Source organism: Denticeps clupeoides, chromosome 15, assembly GCF_900700375.1.
Source record: "Denticeps clupeoides chromosome 15, fDenClu1.1, whole genome shotgun sequence".
Taxonomy (NCBI): Eukaryota; Metazoa; Chordata; class Actinopteri; order Clupeiformes; family Denticipitidae; genus Denticeps; species Denticeps clupeoides.
In genome coordinates, this window is record NC_041721.1 from 11,176,001 (window position 1) to 11,199,504 (window position 23,504).

Here is a 23,504-nt window from a genome sequence, read left to right on the forward strand (position 1 = left end):
TTAGCACAGTCATCCGTAATAGAAATAGGAGGAAGACTGGGATGAGGCACCTGAGGTACATCCAAAGCTACAAAATAAATAATGTGATGATGAGTGTTTTTTTTGGCCTAGTGGTTAAGGAAGTGGCCCCGTAACCAGAAAGTTGACGGTTCAAATCCCGATCTGCCAAGGTGCCACTGAGCAAAGCACCATCCCCACACACTGCTCTCCGGGCGCCTGTCATGGCTGCCCACTGCTCACCAAGGGTGATGGGTTAAATGCAGAGGACAAATTTCACTGTGTGCACCATGTGCTGTGCTGCTGTGTATTACAAGTGCCAATCACTTCACTTTCACTTTTCCCCAGAGCTGAAGACAATAATAATAAATCCAGCACGCTCAAAGTAGTTTACAAAGTAATGATGCAATAAAGTTTATGTGAAAGTCTCGTATTCTTTTGAATTGTCAGTTAAAAAAAATTATCAGAAGCAGCCAGTCTAAATACTTCACAGATCTAATCATTCAATGAACTCTTAATTTGCTTCTGATTCATTACAGTCTTTCATTTTACTTTTTCATCTTGATTGATCATTTAATGGTTCTTAAACACTCACAGTCCTGATGCTCATTGGCCCAAGCAGACCAGGCCGCCACCCGACTCTTAACGTCCATTTGAGAATTTGATGCCGGGGGTTCCGGGGCAGGGGCAGCAGGCGGTGGGGGTATTGCCCCATCGCTCTTCAGGATCATTCTGGAAGTGAGGCAGCAGTGAAATCATTGCTGCCATTTTTAACCGTAGCCGCAGGCAACATTTACTGGCGGTTTTAAACTCAGAAGTGTGTGTTACAATGACATGCTTTACCTTAAAGCCTCCGGCCTCTTTTTTGCCTTCCCACCCTTGAAGTCACTGATGGCACTCTCGACATCGGCATGAATCAAATTCGCCTAAGCAACAAACACACTAGTAAGCCCAGGCACTTCACATGAAACCACGTAAGATGAATTTGATTGCAACAGTGGAGAAATGAGCTTCCGTCCCCCTCGGTAGAATGGCTGGAGGCATCTGGTGCCCACAATTACCTTTTTATTACACCATACGTCTAGTTTACTTTACAGAACTGGTGGTTCGCACAAAGTGCAACTGTGTTAACTACTACATAATATGTGCTGTGAGATTTTAAACAGCAGTATATAATGTAAAAGACCTTTTTTTAAATTAAATACTTGCTTGGACTTTGCCTTGGTTGAATCTGCCTCACCTTGATGTCATCGCACTGGAAGAGGTGCAGGTCAGGCTTGCCCTGGCCAGACTCCTTACACACCAGCACCAGGATGGAATCGTAGCTGCAGGCGTTCATCACAGCCTGGCAGTGCTGGATGGTGCCGAGGGGAAAGTTCTCCAGCTCGTTCTGTGAACAACAGGAAGAACATCCCACATGGGAATAGATGTGAAAAACAAAAAGGAAACAGGAGTCCCTGGCAAATCATCTGAGAATGAGAAGCTGGAGGAGCATCAAATGTCAGATGAAGGCAGCATGAAGAGGAAAAATCAACATTCAACAATAATTTCATAAAACCTGATTACAGATCTGTGAGTAAAGTGAATGCAAATTACATTACATATAGTAACATATTTAAAATAATACATTTCAATGCATCTAATGCATCAAGAGTTTTCTTGACTGAAAAAGGAATATTTAGGAACAGAACGCTGACTGTACTGATTGTATGTTTATGCCACTAAAGGACCACACCCAAATTAATAATTCATTATTATTTCATAACTGCATGTTTGATTTCAATGTGTTAAAATCCTGATCCAGTGAAGATTCTAAATATTTATCAGACGCTTTTGTATTTTATATACAACATATATACAGATAAAATTATAATTGAACTGTTTTGTTTACATGCGTGTGTGTGTGTGTGTTATATTATATACACACACACACGTTTTTTTTGCATGGACTGTGCCAAATTGGACTGTGCCAAATCACCTTGGATTCAGCATCAATGAGGCTGACTGCCTTGTCGTCCACCTGCAGCATCATTTCCTGTGTCCACACCTTCCCCTTGGCGTCCAGCAGCCGCAGCTTGCGAATACCGTCCTCAATGGTGATCATGGCCTCCTTCCGATCCATTATGAACGTGGTCAGGTGCTGCAGCAGAACAACTGCTCAGTTTACTTCTCCAGGGCTTCAGAGTAGCAGCAGTTATATCTGGAGCCGCTCTTACCTCCACGTGGTACTGGGAAATCTCAGTCATGCTGTTTATGCTGTTTTTGGTGTAGTTTTTCCTTTGTTCTGAAGACAAACGGGTGTACGGTTATAGAGAGAGTAGTCAGACACACATAGTTTAAACCTTTTATTCCCTTTAGATATTAAACATTGTTACTGTATATTACTGATGAGCTGAGTATTTATGGAGTTTAATAAAACTCTTTTTGCAGCTGGTTAATTCATATAATCTGCACAAAATAACGCTATTATTTCACAGAAATTCACAGCACTTATTGTGCATATTATAAGGTGCACTCACAGGTTTTAGGTGAAACACAAAAACAATCAAAAAACACACCAACATGAAAAGCACACCAGGAACCTAAACCTAAAACTTTGAGTCCTGAGTTCTGCTGACCTAATGATGTAGGTTGGGACGAGCCTGGGGGGGCAGATTTATGACATTTTACCAAATACCAAAGCTGGATGGACGTTAAAATAATTTCTCATCAACAGCGGCCCTTATGGTCTGAAAATGACCAGTGATCAGGCCATGGCAACAGTTACAGCCTGTTTCTGCATGGAAGGTATGCATTTCTAATAAAGTGGCTGATGTGTTTCACACATCACACTAAAAGCACATAAAATTAGTGTTTTTGAGAAGGGAGGTCAAGGAGAGACTTTTATTCTGCAGAGCCAAAAAAAAAATTGTTTTTTAATAATTATGCATTCATGCAGCCCTAATTGGCAGAAATTATTTTGAAGATTCTTTAAAAGCCATTATGTGTTTTTTTTTTGACAATGCAGAAGGTTCTACAGGAGAGCAGTGGCACCACACTCATGAAGTAAACCCCAACTTAATTCTACCTTTCTTTTTGTGTTTGGCGGATGAGCGGAAAAAGTACATTCCATCTGTTCCTGCCGGTGCAGTGAAGGAAAGAAAAGGGGATGAATTGGCTGACAAAAAAAAAGTAGTCTTGGAAGACATTTATAAAACTAGTCAGCGTATCAAAATAAATATCCTCTTCATGTTTATTTAATACTGATTAAAATATTAAAAGAATATGCAAAACAAGCCATATGGAAATTCTAACCAAAAAACTAAAAGTTTACTTCTTTTTTTTTTTTTTTACTTTAACATATTTATTACAGATTGACATTGATCACTGGATATTACTTAAGTCTACTACACAGTTTTACTTTTTATTTACCATTTATTTTGAAGGTAATAAAGGCAATAAAAATGTTTCAGGATAAACAAACACCCTGGGTTAAAAAAAAACAGTTATACAATGACAATGAGACCATATATAATATAATAAATAATGATTCAAAAACAATATTGTAATATTGATTATGTAATGACTGATGCCCATTTCATTACATTTATAGAATTTACAGGATGATTATTTAACACATTATTGCATTTGTGAGAGCTTTCAATTATGATTTATTCACCCATTCATATTGGAGCCAAGGTAGTCAAAGAGTAATCAAAAACGACTACATTTAGGCCTAGTTGAAAAAAGCCTTTAAAAAAAACCTTTGGGTAGGAGAAGCACTGATTCATTTTCATTTATTGTGAGGGAAATGGTACCCTCACAGTGAGAGATGGCCAGTCTCCATAATGGTGAAGCAGAAAGGCACAGCTGGCCGTGCTGAAAGGAGTCAACCGATGAGGAAATGGGGAGCGGCTGATGTTGTGCTGTAACCCCTTCTGCCCACTACTGGTGCAACTAGGCGAGTGCAGCACCTGCGATTGGACGACGTGGAGTAGCTACGCCAACTGCAGGGTGGACGTGAGGTGCTGCGAGGGGGTGTGGTTTTCAAACTGAATGTCTCTGCAGCACATCGTAACAACTGACAAGGGTCTCACGGGCCTTAGAGCTGCATTTTATAAAGACCAGAAAGATCTGCAGCGTGTTGCTATGGCAACCAGTGACGAAACAACATTGCAGACAATTATTGGAAGAACGGTGCTGCTGGAGTTCTCTGGTAAGAAAGGTTGCCTCGTTTTACACCCTGCTGAGACCTCAGGGAATAAATCACAGATTGGCTGATAAGCGCTGACGCGTCAGTCACAGACAACAGATTAGCCAAGAGAGATGCCGTGAAGCCTGAACACGGCTGCGCACACACCCGTGTGCATTCAGCTCACACCAATTCACCAAACATGATGCTCATGACAGAAAATCTGCCTTATAATTTAACACCATCATTAAAACCAGCCTGTTTTGGATTTATATTGACAATATATGTCTCCATGTTCACATTTTGTCCACAATGTGGGTGCTACGTACGCTCTGTCCAGTAATTTTAAACTATAAAAATTTACATTTATCAGATGCCCTTATCCAAAGTGTCTTGCTCAGGGACACAATGCTGGTAACTGGGTCTTCTGGCTAAATCCATTCAAGCAGGCCTCATTAGACATGTCTGCAAAAATAACTAAATGGGTCTTACAAATGAACAAAAATGAAAGTAATAAGGAGAAATATGAGGATGTAGCAAAAAGAAGCTCATTTCATATCTACCAACCCATTTTAATAGCAGACACTGACAAAACTAGACCTTCTGAGAGGGCATGGGCCGGCCTAGAACACTCCAATGCTACGTTGGTGATCAAGAGACACAAGGAGAGGCAGAAGCAGAGCTCTTGTGCTGGGACTCACCGTACAGGGCCTTAGCATTGGACTTGGAGGCGGTGGCGTTCCGCTGTGGAAGCTCAGGAGATGAACCATGTCCACTGAGAAAGAGAAAGCAACAGATGTAGAGGGAAAGCAAGAAAGAAGGTAAAAGAACGGGGGGGTGAATGGAAAAGAAGAAAGGTGGATTGGGGGGGTAACAAAAGAGAGAGTAACAATGAGATAAAGAAGAGTATACAGTGCAATCCAAGTCAACTTGTACACAATTGGACTTGTTTACAGGAGAGCAGAGGCAGCGACTGATCGTTGGTACCAGAGGGGCTCCGATGTCGTTTTGCTCTTAAAAGGTCTACTGGACACTTGATAGCCTCTGACTCCATATCTTAATCTAAGAGGCTGGGGATGAATAATAAATGGCCCAATTAATTGGGCTGCATACTGTGAGCAAGAATATATTTCAGCAAAATAAAAAAAATTAATCAATCTGAATATACTTTGGGAAAATGTTATTTTTAGATGATATCCAAACAAATATAAAATCATTTGCAACTCAGTTATGAACTAAATCATATGACTACTGCAATGAAATATTAACTATTAACTATTACTATTAAAAGGAAACACCTACCACTTAAAATTACCCAAGGCCGACCCTGACTGACAGGACGTAGTCAGCTATGCATGTGGCCAATTATTAATTAAAGTCAGTGAAGTTATCCAACAACGGATCTGCACATTTTTTTTAAATGGCTGAACTCACCAGGACCAAACTGAAGATAATAGAAAACAAGAAAGAGAAAAAGAGAGAAAGAGAAAAAACAAAACACACACACGCACAGAGAAGCTTTCAACAGCAAAAAAAAAAAAATGCAGAACTGCAATTATGTGTTTATTGGTGACAAAATCTGGCTGAGTTAATTGGTTTCCTGTAGATGTACATTAATCCAGACTTATTACTTATTGGTCTCATCAATATGTTACACAAGGGCATGTCAGTAAAAAAAGTTAAAAGCAAAATTGTGATTTGGATGATTAGGGTGTTGTGAACCAAACAACCACAAAATCAAAGGTTCACACCCCACTTACTACCATTGTCTCTGAGCAAGACACATAACCCTGAGTAGCTCCATCAGGTTAAATGACTATAGTTAAATAACTATAACTGCTTGTCGCTCAGGATAAGGGCGTATGATAAATGCCATGAATGACAACAAAAAAGGGAGCAAATGCACGACTCACAAAAATGGGGGATTTAGAAAAAGATGACACAGACATCTACAAACAGGACAAGGTAAAATACAAAATGATCAGACGAGGACTAGACACAACACAAAATGAAAATCAGATTGTCAGAAAATCATTACGCATTGAATGATAAGTTTTATCATTTGGTTTGCTCCTCTGGAAGTTTAGACTTTAATGTAGTCTCTGTTTTCATGACGAGGACAGTTTTTCTCAAAATCCAGTAATTAACAGGACGTCCAAAGACTGAAACTGACTGTATCGTACAACATGGAACATTCTACTGGCATGGAACCCTTTTGCTGGTTAGGCAGTTTTATTTTGTTCACAGAAATAAACCTCCAGCATTTGATTTGTTGGAACATTCAGTATTTTAGTCATGTATCAGTAACCATTAATCCACTCTTGGCTCTGACTGACAGACAATTACATAACTAAATTCAGTTTATTAATAGCTATTTATGAATATATAAAGGGCAATATACAAATCACATCAACTTGATTTATTGATTTATATTATCAATACAGATACAGTGCAGGAATCTGGTGGTGAAATTAACTGTGTGAACAGGTGACTTCAGTGGACTTTAACCATTAGGGGATTAGCATCTGTTGTCCTGAACCAAAACCAGTATTTGGGCAAACAATGGTTGCTTTATTAGCACAAGTCTTTGACAGACTGAGAGGTTTTCCTTTAAACTCAAGTAAGAGAAGACGTGAATTACAGCCCAGGACTTGAGAAACATACAGACTTGGAAGAATTAAGTAACTGGATCAGCTGAGCCGCTGGAAGAGGTTGCACTGCAGGGTCAGCGTGACTGCAGGCTCATTCAGGGGAAACACAGATAAAATATTACACTGATTACACTTAAACTGGCTACTCACTTTAGCTGGGAGGCGTACGAGCCAAACCCTCCGGAGGGGTAAGTGGGTGGAGTGTACCCATTCATTTTGGACGTCGCAGAAAAATGTGACCTTGGCGAGGGAGGAGAGGACAAGCTGTTAAAACCAATTCAACCATAAAACCCGCAATGACAAACAAAAACATGCAGCTTATACATGTGCTATAATCTTACTAACCACTTTCCCTGGACACTGGGAATAATGGGTTCCCTGGACACTAGGAATAATGGGTTTCAAATTTGAGCGATCTTGCAAAAAATTCCTTTCAAGTGAAACATTTAGCATATTAGAAAGAAAGAAAGAAGAAGGTGAAGTGATTGTCACACGTGATACACAGCAGCATAGCACACAGTGCACACAGTGAAATTTGTCCTCTGCATTTAACCCATCACCCTGAGTGAGCAGTGGGCAGCCATGACAGGCGCCCGGGGAGCAGTGTGTGGGGACGGTGCTTTGCTCAGTGGCACCTCAGTGGCACCTTGGCGGATCAGGATTCGAACCGGCAACCTTCTGATTACCAGGCCGCTTCCTTAACCACTAGGCCACCACTGGAATAAAAAAATTATTAGATACTGGTTATATGTTTATAATGTTTATAATGTTTGATAAGGATAGGGCCAAAATGTCCTGTATCTGTTAAGGTACATTAGGTTAAAGGATTTTTGTATATGCCTTGTCCTGTGCTTCCTGTTGCCCTGACTGTTTCCACATGTACAGATAAGGGCTGTGCGATATAACACAAAATTCATACTGCCATATAAATTGAAACAATGTACGGTAGACCATATATACTGCAGTATTTCATTTGATCTATAAATTTAAATGTAGCAGTTTTTGAAAGGGTAACATGTCCATAGCAAAGGCACTGTATCAGGAAGTGTGAAAGTGCATGATGTACATGGATTTACACATGTAGTTTGACCCCAAGCTGAAAAGAATTATATTAAATCATTCCCTGTGTTTCGATTTGGATCTTTTATTTTGAAATGTTGCATACCGCCAAAAGCATCGCAAGTGCCAAAAAGTGAGTAAGGGCAAATACATCAAAACTCTGTGAATGTGTGTCGAATACAGGACCCACTGCTAACTAACAGATTATCAATGTTTTACCACTCTTTTAAACAAGCCACTCTCATCCATTTTTCCCAAAATAAAGAATCATGCTGCAAGTAGGCGTGACTTTGCACATGTGATGCGGATATTTGTGCGGTAGGCCGGTATAATCAAAATCTCTCCCCTTAGCCAAATTTCTATTGCATATTGTTTAGATCGTTTATACCGCACAGTACTAAGGAACACACGGAAACAATCAGGAAATGTTTGGACCATGACAGTATCTGTCAGGAATCAATCACGGCAGGGACACAAGGGCATGACCAACAAAGTAAGGAATTTCTAAAATAAAAAAGAAACACAGACGCAAACACAGTGATGCAGCAGGTCAATGACTGCACCCGGACACATACATTTATGCACGTAAACACAGATGTGAACAGGTTATTTGTGATACCCTTACAAAAGCTTGAAACAACTGGCCAAAGTATTTTGCTTTTGAAAAATCCTGTCTACAGCCTTGAGCAACATTGTTAGAAGTGAAGTGATTGTCATTATGAAACACTGCAGCACAGCACAGCACACAGTGACACAACAAAATGTGTCCTCTGCTTTTAACAATCACCCTGGCGCCTGGGGAGCAGTGTGTGGGGACGGTGCTTTGCTCAGTGGCACCTTTGTGGTTCGGGATTCAAACAGACAACCTTCTGATTATGGGGCCTTAACCGCTAGGCCACCACTGCCCCCACTGTCCCCCATAGGTGGGAGACCAAGAAACCCTTCTTCAGCTCCTTCAAATGGCAATGCAGTAGCAGTGATAAAACGTTTATTGCCTGGGGTGCATTTGTTTGTGACTGGTTCCTAACGTTCTCCATGACCTTGAGCCAGTCTTCTCAGGAAGTGTGTGTGGGTTTTTTTTCACTCACATTCACCCTGTGAAAAACGAATGAATCACAGTGTCACAACAAACTCTGTCCTGTCCACTGGTAGGCAGTGCTTGATTTGTGGAGCAACTCAAGTACAATCCCACTCCAGGCTGCATCAAATGGGAATTCGCTGGTCGCTCTCCAAGCAAGTCAGGCTTGAGAAACGGCACCATTCAGACTTTGAATAATGGCTTCCATTCTCTACTTCAACCACAATGAGGCCCGGCTCTCGGGAACTCTTCCCGGAAGCTCTGATGGCTCTCGCTAAAGCAGCATGGATCGTGTGGAATCCCAACGTAAAGATAAGGGATGGGAACAATCTCCTTGGCACTCCCCATCGGAGGCCTTTTCCTCCCCAGGGAACAAACCAAGACATCACCGATCCTCAACCTCACAGATGTGAGTCATTTCACTGCACATTGAACTGGTTTAACTATGCATGTGACTAACAAATCTTGAATTGAAAATCTTGAATGTAGGCCAGGCTTAATAGAAAAGTGGTTCGGTAGCAACAGAGAAGTAGAACAGAGCGCAGTGGTTGAGCAGCAACAACAGCAGGAGATAAAAGTGGTTGAGAAGCGAAATCAAAAAGGCAAACAATCCACTTTGAGATTCAACTTGTGTTCTGTTACTGAGGCCAAACATTTTTACAAGGGGCAAATACGATATTAAACAGGTGATAATAATTGCTACCTTTCAAAAGGTTGTAATAAACTGCTCACCAGTTTTACGGTGTCTGTCAGAGGTCAGCAAGGGGAATGGGACAGAGGGCTGAATTAAATGTGCTTCGGGTTTACAATGTGTTGATGGTGACAGGCATTGCAAGGGCAACTTTTGACTGAACTAAAACAAAACAAAAAAAAAAGGCAAGGAAACTATTGCTTGCAGTTTTTCCAATGTTAAAAAATAAAATAAGTTTAAATAGATAACATTACTAAACGAACAACTAACAGGTAATTGAAGGATGATTGATAATGATGTAGGAAAGCCCACATTTGCTGATCCACCAGATACTCATTTAGACTGTCAGTTCTTTAAACATTTTCAGCTGTACAATGATCATTGCAAAAGGCTTTTTAAATAATCAGATGTTGCAGCGTCAAATTGGATCTCAAGACTAATTGTTGCTGGTAAAGTTCCTTTCTACATGTATGCGGATATTCCATCATTTCCAGCTATTTGAGCTATTTGATATAATTCTCAAAATAATTGCTTTCTACCAAATCAAGGAAAAACCATTCAACCATTCAAAAACCATTCAACAAGTGTCCTACATACAGTACAGGCCAAAGGTTTAGACAAACCTTCTCATGTTTTTTCTTTATTTTCATGACCATTTACATTGGTAGATTCCCACTGAAGGCATCAAAACTATGAATGAACACATGTGGAGTTATGTACTTAACAAAAGTACATATCGTTTTCCAACAGTCTTGAAGGAGTTCCCAGAGGTGTTTAGCACTTGTTGGCCCCTTTGCCTTCACTCTGCGGTCCAGCTCACCCCAAACCATCTCGACTGGGTTCAGGTCCGGTGACTGTGGAGGCCAGGCCTCCACTTTTTGTTAAGTACATAACTCCACATGTGTTCATTCATAGTTCTGATGCCTTCAGTGAGAATCTACCAATGTAAATGGGCATGAAAAATGAGAAGGCCTGTACTGAACTGCACACACACAAAACACATTTGTGTTAAATACAAAATAGGCAGAGCAATGTGGCAAGAACTTTTCCATCTCAAAACGTGCTGTTCTACAAATGTGAACACAGTGACCTTGAAGCACCTTAACCACATGCAATACCTTGGATTTGTTTTTCTCTAAGCGGCATGGAGACTCCTGGGAGAATCTAGAAGCAATTAAACAGAATGTAGCACCTGTGAACCATGTACAGGTGAACAATAAAGTTACAAAATGAGCACACAGGAGACAGGACCCTAATGCAAACGTCCCATCCGCTTGCACCGGCGGCCAGGAGCTGAAAAACCTCCATACCCGGCATGTTTGTGTGGGCCGAACTCCAAGCAGTTATCAGCAGCACAGTATGTACAGTGGAACTCTGTGATTACTTTTCCCATGGCCGTCCTTTCCGCTTGCTCTCCCTCCATCCTCATATGTAAACCTAGTAAATGCACTGCTGCCAGCCTGGGTCACCACAGCAAATGATGCAGGACGAGGGCTTTATTGGTTACAAACGTGTTGTAGGTCATGATCTGGTGGAAATGAATGAAATAATTTTAAACTGTGCAGCGTATCGGAGAGAAGCCCGAAAAGGTTCTCGGACCAAACAAATGGATTCTTTGACCATGAAGAAGATGAGCTCCAAGCCTCCTACGTGACATGTCGGGATAAAATGCACCCCTGGACTGATGTGCTGGGAGCAGCCAGGGTGGGGTCAGGATGGGGTTGCTTGGGTCTTGTGAAGGTTAATTACATCTAGAGGATATATGATAGAACACAGGGGGCTTAAATGTAGATATGTGATTATTGCAACCCTCACATATTCAAAATGTGTGCAATTCATTAAATATGTAAAGTAATCGAAAATATATACTTTAGAACTTCTAAAGCCTGCTTCCTTTATTTACAATATTGCTATAAACTTGGATTTGGGCTTCACAACATGGTCCAGACAGACACATGGCTGAAAATGCTGCCTTATATGGAGTTATGTCTCTCACACAGCCTTATGTGTTTAGGGCTGTGCAATATGGCATAAAATTTATATTGCAATATCAATTTAACCATAGACAGTAGACTGTATATATGTATTTCGGTATATAATTTTATAAATTTAGATGTAACTGTTTTCAAGGGTGTCCATAGCAAAGGCACTGCAGCAGGAAGTTGTATAATAAACTTTTTATAAATAGATCAACATAACCGTATACCAGATAAAAAAAATATCTGAGCAATTCTACTGAAAGTGGCCAGATTTTTATTGACTTCAAAATTGATTGACTTCATTTCAAATGTCAGCCATGTATTTACGACCAAACCGCAAAATTCGAAAAAACTTAAAATGCACTCCTATTACATGCAGACCAATGCAAATACAAAACACCACAAAAAAGGCCAGCAATGTTAGATGAAAGACCCTGGCAATCTTAATGATAAGACCTGTAAGATTACCACTCATACATTTATATTAACCTTTTCATCCAAAAGCAACAGACATTTGTATGGATTTGTAGAGAACTATAGACAATGAACTGTACACAATACATTTTTCAGACAAGAAAAATACTTTTATATTTAATATTAAAGATTAACATGTACCTGCTTATTTGGAAATAAAATAGCTGTGTCTTTTCTGTGGTGTGGGGGTAGCTGTACCCCACCAACAGCCTGCTTGTATAACTTTGGAAAAAGATCTATAGACTATAGAACTATGACATCTATATACAGTCAGAACTAGCGCTGCAACTAACAATTATTTTAATAATCAATTTATCTGTCGTTTTTTTTATTAATTGTACAATTTGATAAAAAAAAAGAAAAGCATTCATTTAAAACCCTTTATTCAAAAACAGGACTAAAATCTTTAGAAAGTGCACAAACATGTTGCTCCTTGAGCTGTTATAATAATAAAATAAAAAATGGACGAACACAAAAAACACACACATGTTCTACATCTGCCAAATATATACTTTTTCTGTTAATAAAGTGCCACCTGAGCTGCCAGAACAATGCAAAAAGGTTGGCTCAGGCTCGCTATTGGAGGCTATGTTGCCTGCTGCAGAAAACTCAGGTAGAAAACTAAGGTGGTAAAGTTGATGTGGCAGGGATGCAGAGGTAAGAAGTGATTGTCATTTTGAAACGCTGATGAGCAGTGGGCAGCCATGACAGGAGCCCGGGGAGCAGTGAGTGGGGAAGGTACCTTGCTCAGTGGCACCTCATTGGCACCTTGGCAGATTGGGATTCGAACCGGCAACCTTCTGATTTCAGGTCCGTTTCCTTTACCCGCTAGGCCACCACTGCCCCACTTGGCTAGCCTGGCCAACATGGGATATCTTTCATTGTTAGCCTTCCACCACAGTAATGGGTTTTCTTATTTGGCAAGGCTCTTTTCTCCAAAGTATGTGAGGACTTTTCCTCACTTGGCTGTGGACATCAGTGAGGGTGAATGTCACTGCTTTAACTGGACTGTAAACTCGCTAATTAAAATCACGCAAAAATCTCATTTTCAAACTGCCACGCAGTTTATTGTGTGCTGCCAAATCATTTATGAAATTCATTGCAAACTCTTAAAGTAATCAACTTTTATCGATTTATTCGCTCCGCTGTTGCAGCTCTAGTCAGAACTGCGCCTTTCCTATGAGGCAGGGGTGGGAAGACATATGCTCTGGTCTGTAACATGAATAAATGTTACTTGTTGAAGACAAAATTTCATAACATACAACATGATAAAGTAAACTCTTACTTATGAAACACATTAAGTCTTTGTTTGCTCGTTATTACAGCCGTAAAAAGCGCAAGTCCGACTTTTTCACTCGTACCGTCAGAAAAGCGTGTTTGAATAGGCTTGGAACCCGGTCCAAATATGGCAGTGGTACTGATGCATGCTGAATGCGACTTCTAAAGTTTTAAAGTGAAGTGATTGTCACATGTGATACACAGCAGCACAGCACACGATGCACACAGTGAAATTTTCCCTCTGCATTTACCCAATCACCCTTAGTGAGCAGTGGGCAGCCATGACAGGCGCCCGGGGAGCAGTGTGGGACGGTGCTTTGCTCAGTGGCACCTCAGTGGTACCTTGGCGGATTGGGATCCGGCAACCTTCTGATTACAGGGCCGCTTCCTTAACCACTAGGCCAGCACTGCCCCCAGAGTTCTAGTGTATATATCTTCAGCCGTCAACTTTAAACATCCAGCGACTATCCTGATTGATGCGAGCTCATCGTTGTTTCTGCTCCATTGCTGCACACCATTTTCCCTGATTGGCCAAGCCTCACATCGAATGTCTTGCTTTTTGACCGTTGTTTCGGAACGCCCTTGGCCGTTTCGCATTCAGACCTCGATGTTGCCAACAGACCGCCTGCCCCTTGACCATTCATCCGGATTGCCCTTGCCTGCTTCCCGCGCAGACCTTGATGATGCCAACAATCACCGCCCGACCATTCTTTAGCCTTCTCCTCCTTACGCACCACGGTAACAACTGACTGATTAGTCTGAATTCCCCTGCTGCAGAGTGAACCCCTGAAATCTACCACTCCAGAACATGCGCCTCCTGGGACAGGACATAATAATTTGGTATTATGGTCAAGCAATTGCTTTATTTGCATGTAATCGTTCCTACCATCTGTATTTCTGCATGTAAATAATTTCCATTCTTAAATTGTGGTTAGTTACTCAGCCAAGAGAAGCTTAAGTGGAGCTCAGTGGGCTATACGACACCAGCTAAACCTCCCAGAATGATCACCCGGACCATCTGGCCAAGCCCACATCCCATCACTAACTAAACCAGCAGCACTGGTCTATGGTGGCGTTTCTACCCCCCTCCCCACACAGGAACAGGTTCCACCTATTTGTAATCTGTGAACGGACACAGACAACTCTATTCAGACCACTCTGCTGCACAAAGGCAGTGCATGTCCAGCGTTGTTTAACTGTAAAATCATTAACAAGATTAAAAAGCCCAATGTCAGCGTGGCCCACAAACCAAAGCCTGTTGCAATTTTTTTTTTTTTTTTTTTACAAGCAGTGTAATTTTAAGAAGTATTTATGATGTTAGACTGTTAGCATTAAACCAGGTAGTCTAGTTTTAAATGCCTTACATTTTAAATTCTGTGGTGAAAAGCAGAATGCGAAAAATTGAGCCTGTTTTAGCAACTTGGTAATATTAATCCATGAGTTTCATAATCCATGTTTATTACTGCACCGCTCTACATATTGGGTGTCAGTCATCGTCCCTCATGGCTCCTCCCTATTTTAGCACTGAATGGCAATGGGGTGGCAGATTTTAGTAGTTGGGTGAACACTTCATGTTCATGTTAATGCTGCTCTAATGTGCACAGAGCAACACAAATCTAGCTGTGATAAAACTCTTAACAGAGCCTCAACGGTCACCATCGATACCAGGCAGCATCCTAGAAATGCTCTTATTCATGCTTATATGGAGGGTGATAGTGTGAAATCTCAAAATATATTATAACAGCAGGGCTGGACTAAATTCAGCTACTGGGTGTACAATGTCCACAAGGGTAACTCGACCGGTTTAGTAAATAATTGAGCTTGAAGTTAAAAAGGCCAGGTTATCCAGGATTCCAAAATATTAGCTATCCAGACGATTGCTTGGTAAAGAGAGCAGACCTTAACTAAACCTTCAGCATGCCAACAATTTGAGAAAAACAGAGCACAGGGCTTCCCTATTCCCTAATATTTTTTCCATTGCAAATCTGCAAATTTAGAGGCATGACAAAAGTAAGTCATATTAATAAAATACTTTGGCCCTTGTGTATTTATTGGTTCATAATCAATACATTCTGTACAATATATTCAATACATATAAAATAATGCGTTATAATTAATAGTCTCAATTTTTAAAATAATAAATGTGATTTCTGCTAAATCTACACTGATGGGTGTTAAGAAAGCAAACATAAGTGCAAAAACCCCACTTCCCTCAATGTTCATAATTATTAATCATTAAGAGCAATAGCTGCACTTATTTACATGTGAACAGTTTACAGTAGAAAGCTGATTAAGGTGGACCAGAAGTAAACAGTGAACTGCAAGTTTTTTGTTGCAGCCTAGTGAGTCCAGCAGGCACCAGGCCAGAAGATTGTGCGTGTTTGACCAGGAAGCTCTGGTCTGTGCTCTGGTGTCCCTAAGGACACCAAACAACCACACTCCAGAAGGTCAATGTGGGCACACAATTCGTGGCACCATTTACAGAGGTAATGCTATGATGTGACATGTACCGTCCCAGCAGAAGATATTTAAAGGATAAAGGTTTGTGCACATACAACACTATAAATCATGCAGATATACAGCACTATAGTTTGGCCCGGTAAAGCAAATCATGCAAATCTACTTCCCTGCCAGTGGTAAGGCAAATTAACTCCAAAGATAATAGCAGAATCATAGACAAAAGATGGACACCTTAACACATTTTGATTTAGAATATTCAACCATCCAAATATTTACTATAATATAAATGGTGAAGTTAATGTATAACTTCACCATATTCCACACAGATACCACACACATGCATTTTTACAGTAACAGTACAGCAGTAATACAATTAAAATGGTGAAGTGAAACCACTTTACAAAAGGGTCATAGGTCAACGGTGAAATACCAATATCAGCAGACACCCAAATATTGCTATCTGTGTATATGAGTGGCTATTAATCAGATTTTGAGGTTAAAAAGTTACATAATCCATACTAAGAAATGCATTAACAGTGTGTTAAACTGGTCAGCAAAAAGCACCAAAAGCCAATTTGTTAGGTCATATCAGCATAGACAACAAAATCTCTTGTCCAAAACCCCATGATCCTAAACACATATTCACAAAATTAATAATTAATAACAAACTGCTTATTGGACTTCCGCAGCAACTGAAGTCATGATCTGAACTTTACACTGCTTCATAATAAACAGTATTGCTCATGATTGGAAACGTGGTCAATGCTCATGATATCAGTTGCACAAAAAGGCAATAAATGTAAACGTTATTATTAATGTACATGGTTTGCATAAGCCTACATTCAAACCTACATGTTTATTTAGGATGAACTTTGGAAAAACGTATTAAAAATGCATTCTAAAGGATGTAAATCCAGACATTTATCAGCAGTATTTTTACAGGAAGATAATTTGTTTACAACAATGACGGCCAGTGGAAAAAGAGGGGTGAAGGAAAGGCAGGGTGAACACCTTTCTGGCCCGGTTACTGCCCACTGACTGAAATGTATGAATGATTGATGAACGACTGGCTTGCCTTCAGTATGTGGGTCATGACATCAAGCACACAGATCGCCCTGATCCAATCAGTAGAATCAAAGCTTCTCTTAGACACCCCAGGACGATGTCGCTTTAAGATACGGCAACTTATGAGAACCAATAAAATGAAGCTTATTTGGTTGCCTAAAGGTTTTGTTAAAACCAGGCGTCAAGCAAAACAGATAAAACCTGACTGACAGCCAATAAAACCTTATCAGCAGAGAACGATCTGATCTCCAAAGAGCAGTTATCGCCAAAGCCCATGCTGCACACTTTGCCTTCTGTAATCACTCTGCATGATGCCCATTCAAATCTGACCCACTCATTCTGAAACGGGAGCGGCCAGCTCGTGGGCCTGTCTGTTCACGTCCCATTGTGCCACCATTCGGACTCTCCACACCTATTCACAGCTAATTTAGATTGGCTAGCTGCAATCTGAAGAAAATGGGCTCCCATTGATAGAATATAATAGCGGTACTGATATCACAAAAGCTCAGGCAGGTGGTATATGGAGGTTCAGCTTCAGTGACATAAAGCAAATAATAATAGTTACCCATACAGGTGAATTGGTCACAATATAAATACCCGTGAATGTAAAATGCAACTGTAAAATTTAGATTAACAGATTAATGGAATTCACAATACAATGTATTCACTGATGGGAAAAAAAAGCACTAATGCAAGTCACTCCTAATAAGAGTGTCATAAATGCCATGAACATAAATGTAAAAGCTGGACAAGGTGGCGCAACGCTGACTGATTCTAGGTCAGCCCACACAGTCAGAAACACTGACAGGCACAGCCCCCCCGTTGGTGTCGGCCGCTGGCATCAGATGATCCTGAAGGTCGCTGCAATTAACCAAACTGGAAACACGTGGCTTCTTATCACTTGTTTGCTGTGGACCGAGCCCCAGCCGTAAAACCGACGGGCTGCGGCACCGAGCTCGCCTTGTCGTTTCAACAATCCAGTGCGGGTTTTAAAAAGTTAGTCCCCGGGGGGCAAACGGGATATACCCCCGCGTGCCTGTTCCGCTCATGGTCTGGGAGGATGGTAAAGCAGAAAAAGAATGGCAAAAAAGCAGGTGGCGGCCAAAGGAGACATTGTAGCCCGTCGTCATGGCGACAGAGTACTGCCGGTGAAAAAGGCCGACCTATTGTTCTCACGGTGAGGCGAGAGTGCGGTGACAGGACGATTACTGAACAAAACGCTGTATTGTCTGACGTACCTGTGGTAAATACGGCATACGGCCAAGTTCACTGTGCAAGGGTCTAACAGAGTAACCGAGTAACAGTGTAATGTTGGTCATATCCAGTTTCAGTCAACTACAACTGTCACAATATTCACCTTCCAAAATTATTATGAAGTTTTAGCAAAACCATGTTTAATACACAAAGCTCCGTAAACAGGAATAGTCATAATACACAGCAGTTACAAATCACAAATCTTTCCCCATCAGATTGTACGGTAATATAAGCCTCAAACCATTTTAGGTTTCGAAGAACACAGTCAAGAACAAAATGTCTGATGACCGTTCAAAGAAACACCACAACAGAAATTCCGTTCGTACGTCCGGAAAATAATCCGAAATAAGAGTAAAGGCCCTTAATCTCAGCTAATAATGGCGCAATAAGTAGCCTTTGGCCAAAGCAAAATGGGCCAAATGCAGCTGTACTGTACACAGCCTTACCCTTACCTGGATGCAGGATTACATAATACAATAGGCTCCACTGAAATCCATACTTTTCAGGGTGATTTACTTCTCTGTTTTCACAGGCTGGTGAAAGGTGGTGGTTTTCTCTTTCTCTACCTCGCTCCATCCCCTCCCTCTCCACCTAGAACCTTAAAGAGGATTTGTAAGGCGATTTACGTCCTCGCGATACACTGAAATGCACACACACACACACACACACACACACACACACACACACACACACACACTTATAATCCCCGTCTACGGTGCAAGGAATGCTCGGATGCATCAGGAATAAACTGGACCTTGCACACAAGGTGGTTGGAAGACAATGGTTAAAAACTATTTCAATCTTCAGTAAAAACTCCTATTTGAATGTGACTGTTTACCTGGAAGTGCTCCCAGCCAAAACCCATAGATAGAACAGTAACCCTGTATGAAGTCACATAAGCCAATTCAATCACGGCACCGTCCTAGTTATACCGCTAATGCACCAAGTTAGCTGCTTGGCAGAGCAGAGTCAGTGCCTAAACCGATTTGAAATATTGAACTATAGCCAGTAATCATGCACATTTTTCATCCACAGTCGAACACTGGTGCATGGCCCATTCAAATTGTTCTATAATACAAGGCAGGGTTTAAGGAAGCCAAATCTAAGAGTTTTTAAGACCTTTTTTTTAAGGCCAGGGAGCAACCACTGACCCCTGCCAGGCCCTGAGAATTACCACTCCACCAGCAGTCGGAGAGCTGGGAAAAAAAAGAAAGGAAAGGCCACCTCTCCCATTCTCCACAGGTTTCAGAAATATTTCTACAGGTTCCCTGTATTGCTTGTCCCACAATCACCCCAGAAGGGTCAACACGGATGCAAAGCTGCAATGTTATTCACTGTGATGTGTTTATGTAAGGGATAATGGACAGCATATGGACATTCATATATCAAATATTACATGCAATATACAATATTTGATATCCCGATCCACCAAGATGCCACTGAGCAAAGTACCGGCTCATTTGCCGCATGAGCTCGACCGAATTATTCCCAGCTATTCCCATCTCTACCCTGTGATCCCTGACTCCAGTACGGAACATGGCAAGAATGGTTAACAGACTGAAGAGAGACTCAGCAGGCAGTCTCAGTCGGTAAACTTCGAGAGAGCGACATAATATATTGTCCCTTCAGTCAATGTACTCATAATATATTGCATAATTTTGCACTGATGTCAGATTGTGCAATTACATCGTGATTCCGTGGCACTGAACTTGTGACTCGGGAAGTGAGCAGTGCGCACTGACCGCGGTAAACTGACACATTGAAGACTTGTTTCAATTGATTTAGACTTTTTGGTTCTTCATATAATTTATGATACTATTTCTTGTCCTTTTTATTTTATTAAACATTTTTGGGGATGTATGTCTTTTTTTTACCCTCCAATGGCTGTGACAACCCGTGGGAACAATAAACTTTTTAAATACATTTTGCCTCTCTGCTGCCTCATTCCATCAACCTCCAAGGCCATCGACACTCTCCCATTCCTACAGGGTAACACACTTGCCCATGTCTGCCTGTCCTGTCTGGTGAATCCTAAATCCCGTAGTGTGCACAATCCCGTTCCCTTCCCAGGTCCCTTCGGCCCAGTTTCAGCTCAAATCCCCCTGGGGGGTGACATCTGACTTTTCATTCCAGAACCCCAACCCAACACAGACAACATAACCTGGAATTGTACCAAGGCTGCCTGCCGAGAGTAAAATCGGTGAAATGGTAAACGCTGATAGTGACACGGAAGTAAATGTGCAATAACACAGACATAAAATAAACGTTCCGTGGATTGAACCCGATCCAGCGATCACTGAATCAGCACATCTGTAATAACAGCCTTGGTTTAGTTTAAGTTCAGTTTAGGGGCACCTTTTATGTTTTATTGTGTGGGGTAGAAGATTTCAGAAATGCGATTACTGCAAACTGAAAATCTCATCCTGTTTCTCAAGGTCCTCTTCCTGTAGCCCTCTCGAACCTTTGGAAAGCCCTTAAACTGGTTCATTCTGCATGACAGTGGCAGCCTTCCAAAAACTCACAAGTCCCAAAATTACCCCCATTCAGGAGGCGCTATACGTCTCCCACTGGGCCGACAGAAGGATGTGTGTACGGGACGGATTTAAAATTCCCCGCTCGTCTCGCAGGCGTATTTTCTCGAGAAAACCGTGAAGCTTCCCTCTGTTGGGCACTGATTTACAATCTGCTCACAGCGCACGCGGCACGGTGGGGCGAGTGGCGAAGGGCTCCGCAAATGAGAGCGAGGGAAGCTCCACTCCGATCACTACTAAACATGGAGGCATGGAAACAGACAGGCTCATCGTGTCTATTTACGGAGAGCTGTGGCATGAAATGAGCCAGGCACCAGCGTTTTGACTAGTTACATGTGAAATAAGAAAGATAAACCACAGCGTACCAATGACGTAGAGGTCCTAACCATTCAACAGATGAAACGATCTGGTCATTCCATGTCTATCATAGAAATCCTGAAGGTAATCTAGATTACAAAAACCCAATTCAGCATTATGGTGTGATAAGGTTAAATGACTTAATCTCTATTCTCTATGAGGACCTCCGGAGTCTCCTTAGGAAACAAGGCATTCTGGGAGTTGGGGGGGGCGGGGTGTTGTAGAGCTTGAAGCACACGTGGTGATTATGTAAGACCTCTTGTCTTGCAGACGGCTGATCAGCTTTAACTTCAGAGTGACCAGTGACCCATCTGCTGTGTCCAGCCAATCAGGTTCTGACTGATTCTGCCAGATTCTGCCGAGCAGAGAGAGGGGTCAGAGTTCATCGGGTCATCTCAAACCCCTCAAGCATATGATGTGTAATGATGGTATTTTGCCATTTACAGCCGAAGGTGGCACAAAAGACATGTTTCACATGTTGCTTGTGTCAAATTGCTGAAAGCATGGCCGGATTATTATTACTATTAGGCAAATAAACGTGTAGAGCACACTAACTGAAACAATGAAACAGGACTATTGTTACTTTAATCTTTATTAACCTTTAATCTCTAGTTTAAGATGTCAGGAGAACACACAATGTACCTGGACCATGTACCTTCTTTACTCCGGTATGGAGGGTACCTTTCAGTGGTTTATTTGACCTCCAATGGCCACCAGCAGTGCTCTGACTGACAGCTTGTGCATATGCATGCTGACATCAGCGAGACGTTATCTATGGATAAGCACAGGTCATTAAAATCTACACACAAGCATTTCTGCAAAATGACCCTGGAGGCAAACAACAGGCCATGTGAATAAGATAAAGGGGAAATGAAGGGATGTGGTCTTTCTGAAAAAGTTGTAATTATCTTTAGTTCTGGGTTATTATTGCATTAAAATGCAATTGTTGGCATCACATAGGTATTTTATTTTATTATTTTTACTTGAGTCTGAATACATATACAAATATACCATAGGTAACAGGAAGTGCCCTGATAGCAGCTCCTTGATGGCAAATTGACTAAAATCTAGATTTTTGTACAAAATAAGATTTTCATGAACCTGTTAATGAATTTGTTTGCATTATTATGTGCATATAATATGTATTACTTAATATACCCCTCATGTAGATAATGAAAGAGCATCAAGGTTTATTTCTCATTAAAAAAACTTCTTACAAAAACCATTTAGGACTCCACAGTCTGGTTAGCAACTACACATCCCAGAACGTTATCAGGCTGCCACCAGGAGGCGGGTCCATAAAACCAAATAAAGAAGAGCAACAAAGCAAGCTAGTTTGTGTCCAAGCTCCAGGGATCCTCCAACAAGGTTCCAAAGGAGTGAGAGGCAAAAGGTTGTCTGAGGTTAAACCTTTCACGTGGGAGGAGGGAGAAGAAGAAAAAATGGACAAAAAGGGACGTTTACGTTCCAGGAAGATGACTAGTGGGGTTTTTTTCCCCGTATTTTTTACCACTGACCTAAGCCATGTGTCTAATTTTGACCAAAGTCCACAGGGCCGATATAGTCTTAATCAGCCACTTCAAATGTTCATTTTATTAGTTACCAAATGATACACACGACACAATCATACGGTGTTCTTTAAAGTACACAGCGTGCGCTCCTTCAGTACTGACTGTTCTCCCCGAGTTACGGCGTAAGAATATTGCGCTCAAGGCGTTTTAATGGCGTCAAGCGCTGATTAGCAACACCGTGTTCTCACAGGAATATTTAAGGGAACGCAGCCCAGCAGGCCCCGCGTCACTCATTTAAGACGAGCGTGACGTCGGGGCCTGTTTATACAGTCACAGGTTACGGCGCTCGAGGGATCTGGTGGCTGAACCCCACTTTCCCTCTGAATAGCACAGGCAGACAAGTTACATATTCTGCTGTAGAGAAGGGGAAAAAAAAAATCTAAATTGTAATCAAATTCTTCTAATAAACAAATGAAGATCGTGAGACATTTGACATTAAACGTCCTCGTCAAGTTCACTTAAACTGTCTCAGGTTAAAACCGGCAACCATAAACAATGCTGATATTCAAGTCTAAACCACAGACTTATATGGAGTTTTTTTTAGTAGTTATTACCCTTTATTAGCATGCAATGGCCAGCTAATCATCTCGCACACTCATCTGTCACATGGTCACCTGTTTAACACAAAACTGTTTCTACTAAGGCGTGAATTTCATCACATTGCTGGGAATTAAAAAAAAAAAAAAAAAAAACGTTGAGTCAGTAATGCCGCTTAATCCAAAGAGTTTATAACCTTGCGACACATTATTTCTTAAATTTATCTAAACCTACACAATAGAAATGTTGACTACATGGGGTATTACACACCTTACTAAACTGCCATTTTTATGTGATTTATGTGAAGTGTATCACAAACGTGCTTTACTGATGGAGGGCCAAATGCTTAAC

The 23,504-nt window shown here is 41.2% G+C and overlaps 1 protein-coding gene across 11 annotated transcripts in view; it reads right to left on the bottom strand.

Annotated features, from left to right (window-relative positions):
- Positions 1–23,504, bottom strand: part of eps8a (EGFR pathway substrate 8a, signaling adaptor) — a 45,921-nt gene that overhangs the window by 13,239 nt on the left and 9,178 nt on the right. For 7 of the 11 annotated variants that reach the window (XR_003742488.1, XM_028953771.1, XM_028953768.1 and 4 more), the window contains exons 1-9: positions 18,610–18,748; positions 6,970–7,059; positions 4,870–4,943; positions 3,065–3,115; positions 2,214–2,281; positions 1,976–2,137; positions 1,238–1,387; positions 841–923; positions 593–729 (exon numbers count right to left, since the gene is read on the bottom strand). Coding sequence is in view for 10 of the 11 variants with exons in the window: in XM_028953771.1 (XP_028809604.1) it covers positions 593–729; positions 841–923; positions 1,238–1,387; positions 1,976–2,137; positions 2,214–2,281; positions 3,065–3,115; positions 4,870–4,943; positions 6,970–7,034 (790 nt within the window). In the remaining variant the exon portion in view is untranslated. Of the gene's footprint in view, positions 1–592; positions 730–840; positions 924–1,237; positions 1,388–1,975; positions 2,138–2,213; positions 2,282–3,064; positions 3,116–4,869; positions 4,944–6,969; positions 7,060–18,609; positions 18,749–23,504 lie in introns of those variants that run through there. The other 4 variants (XM_028953773.1, XM_028953769.1, XM_028953766.1 and 1 more) reach the window with 3 other exon arrangements.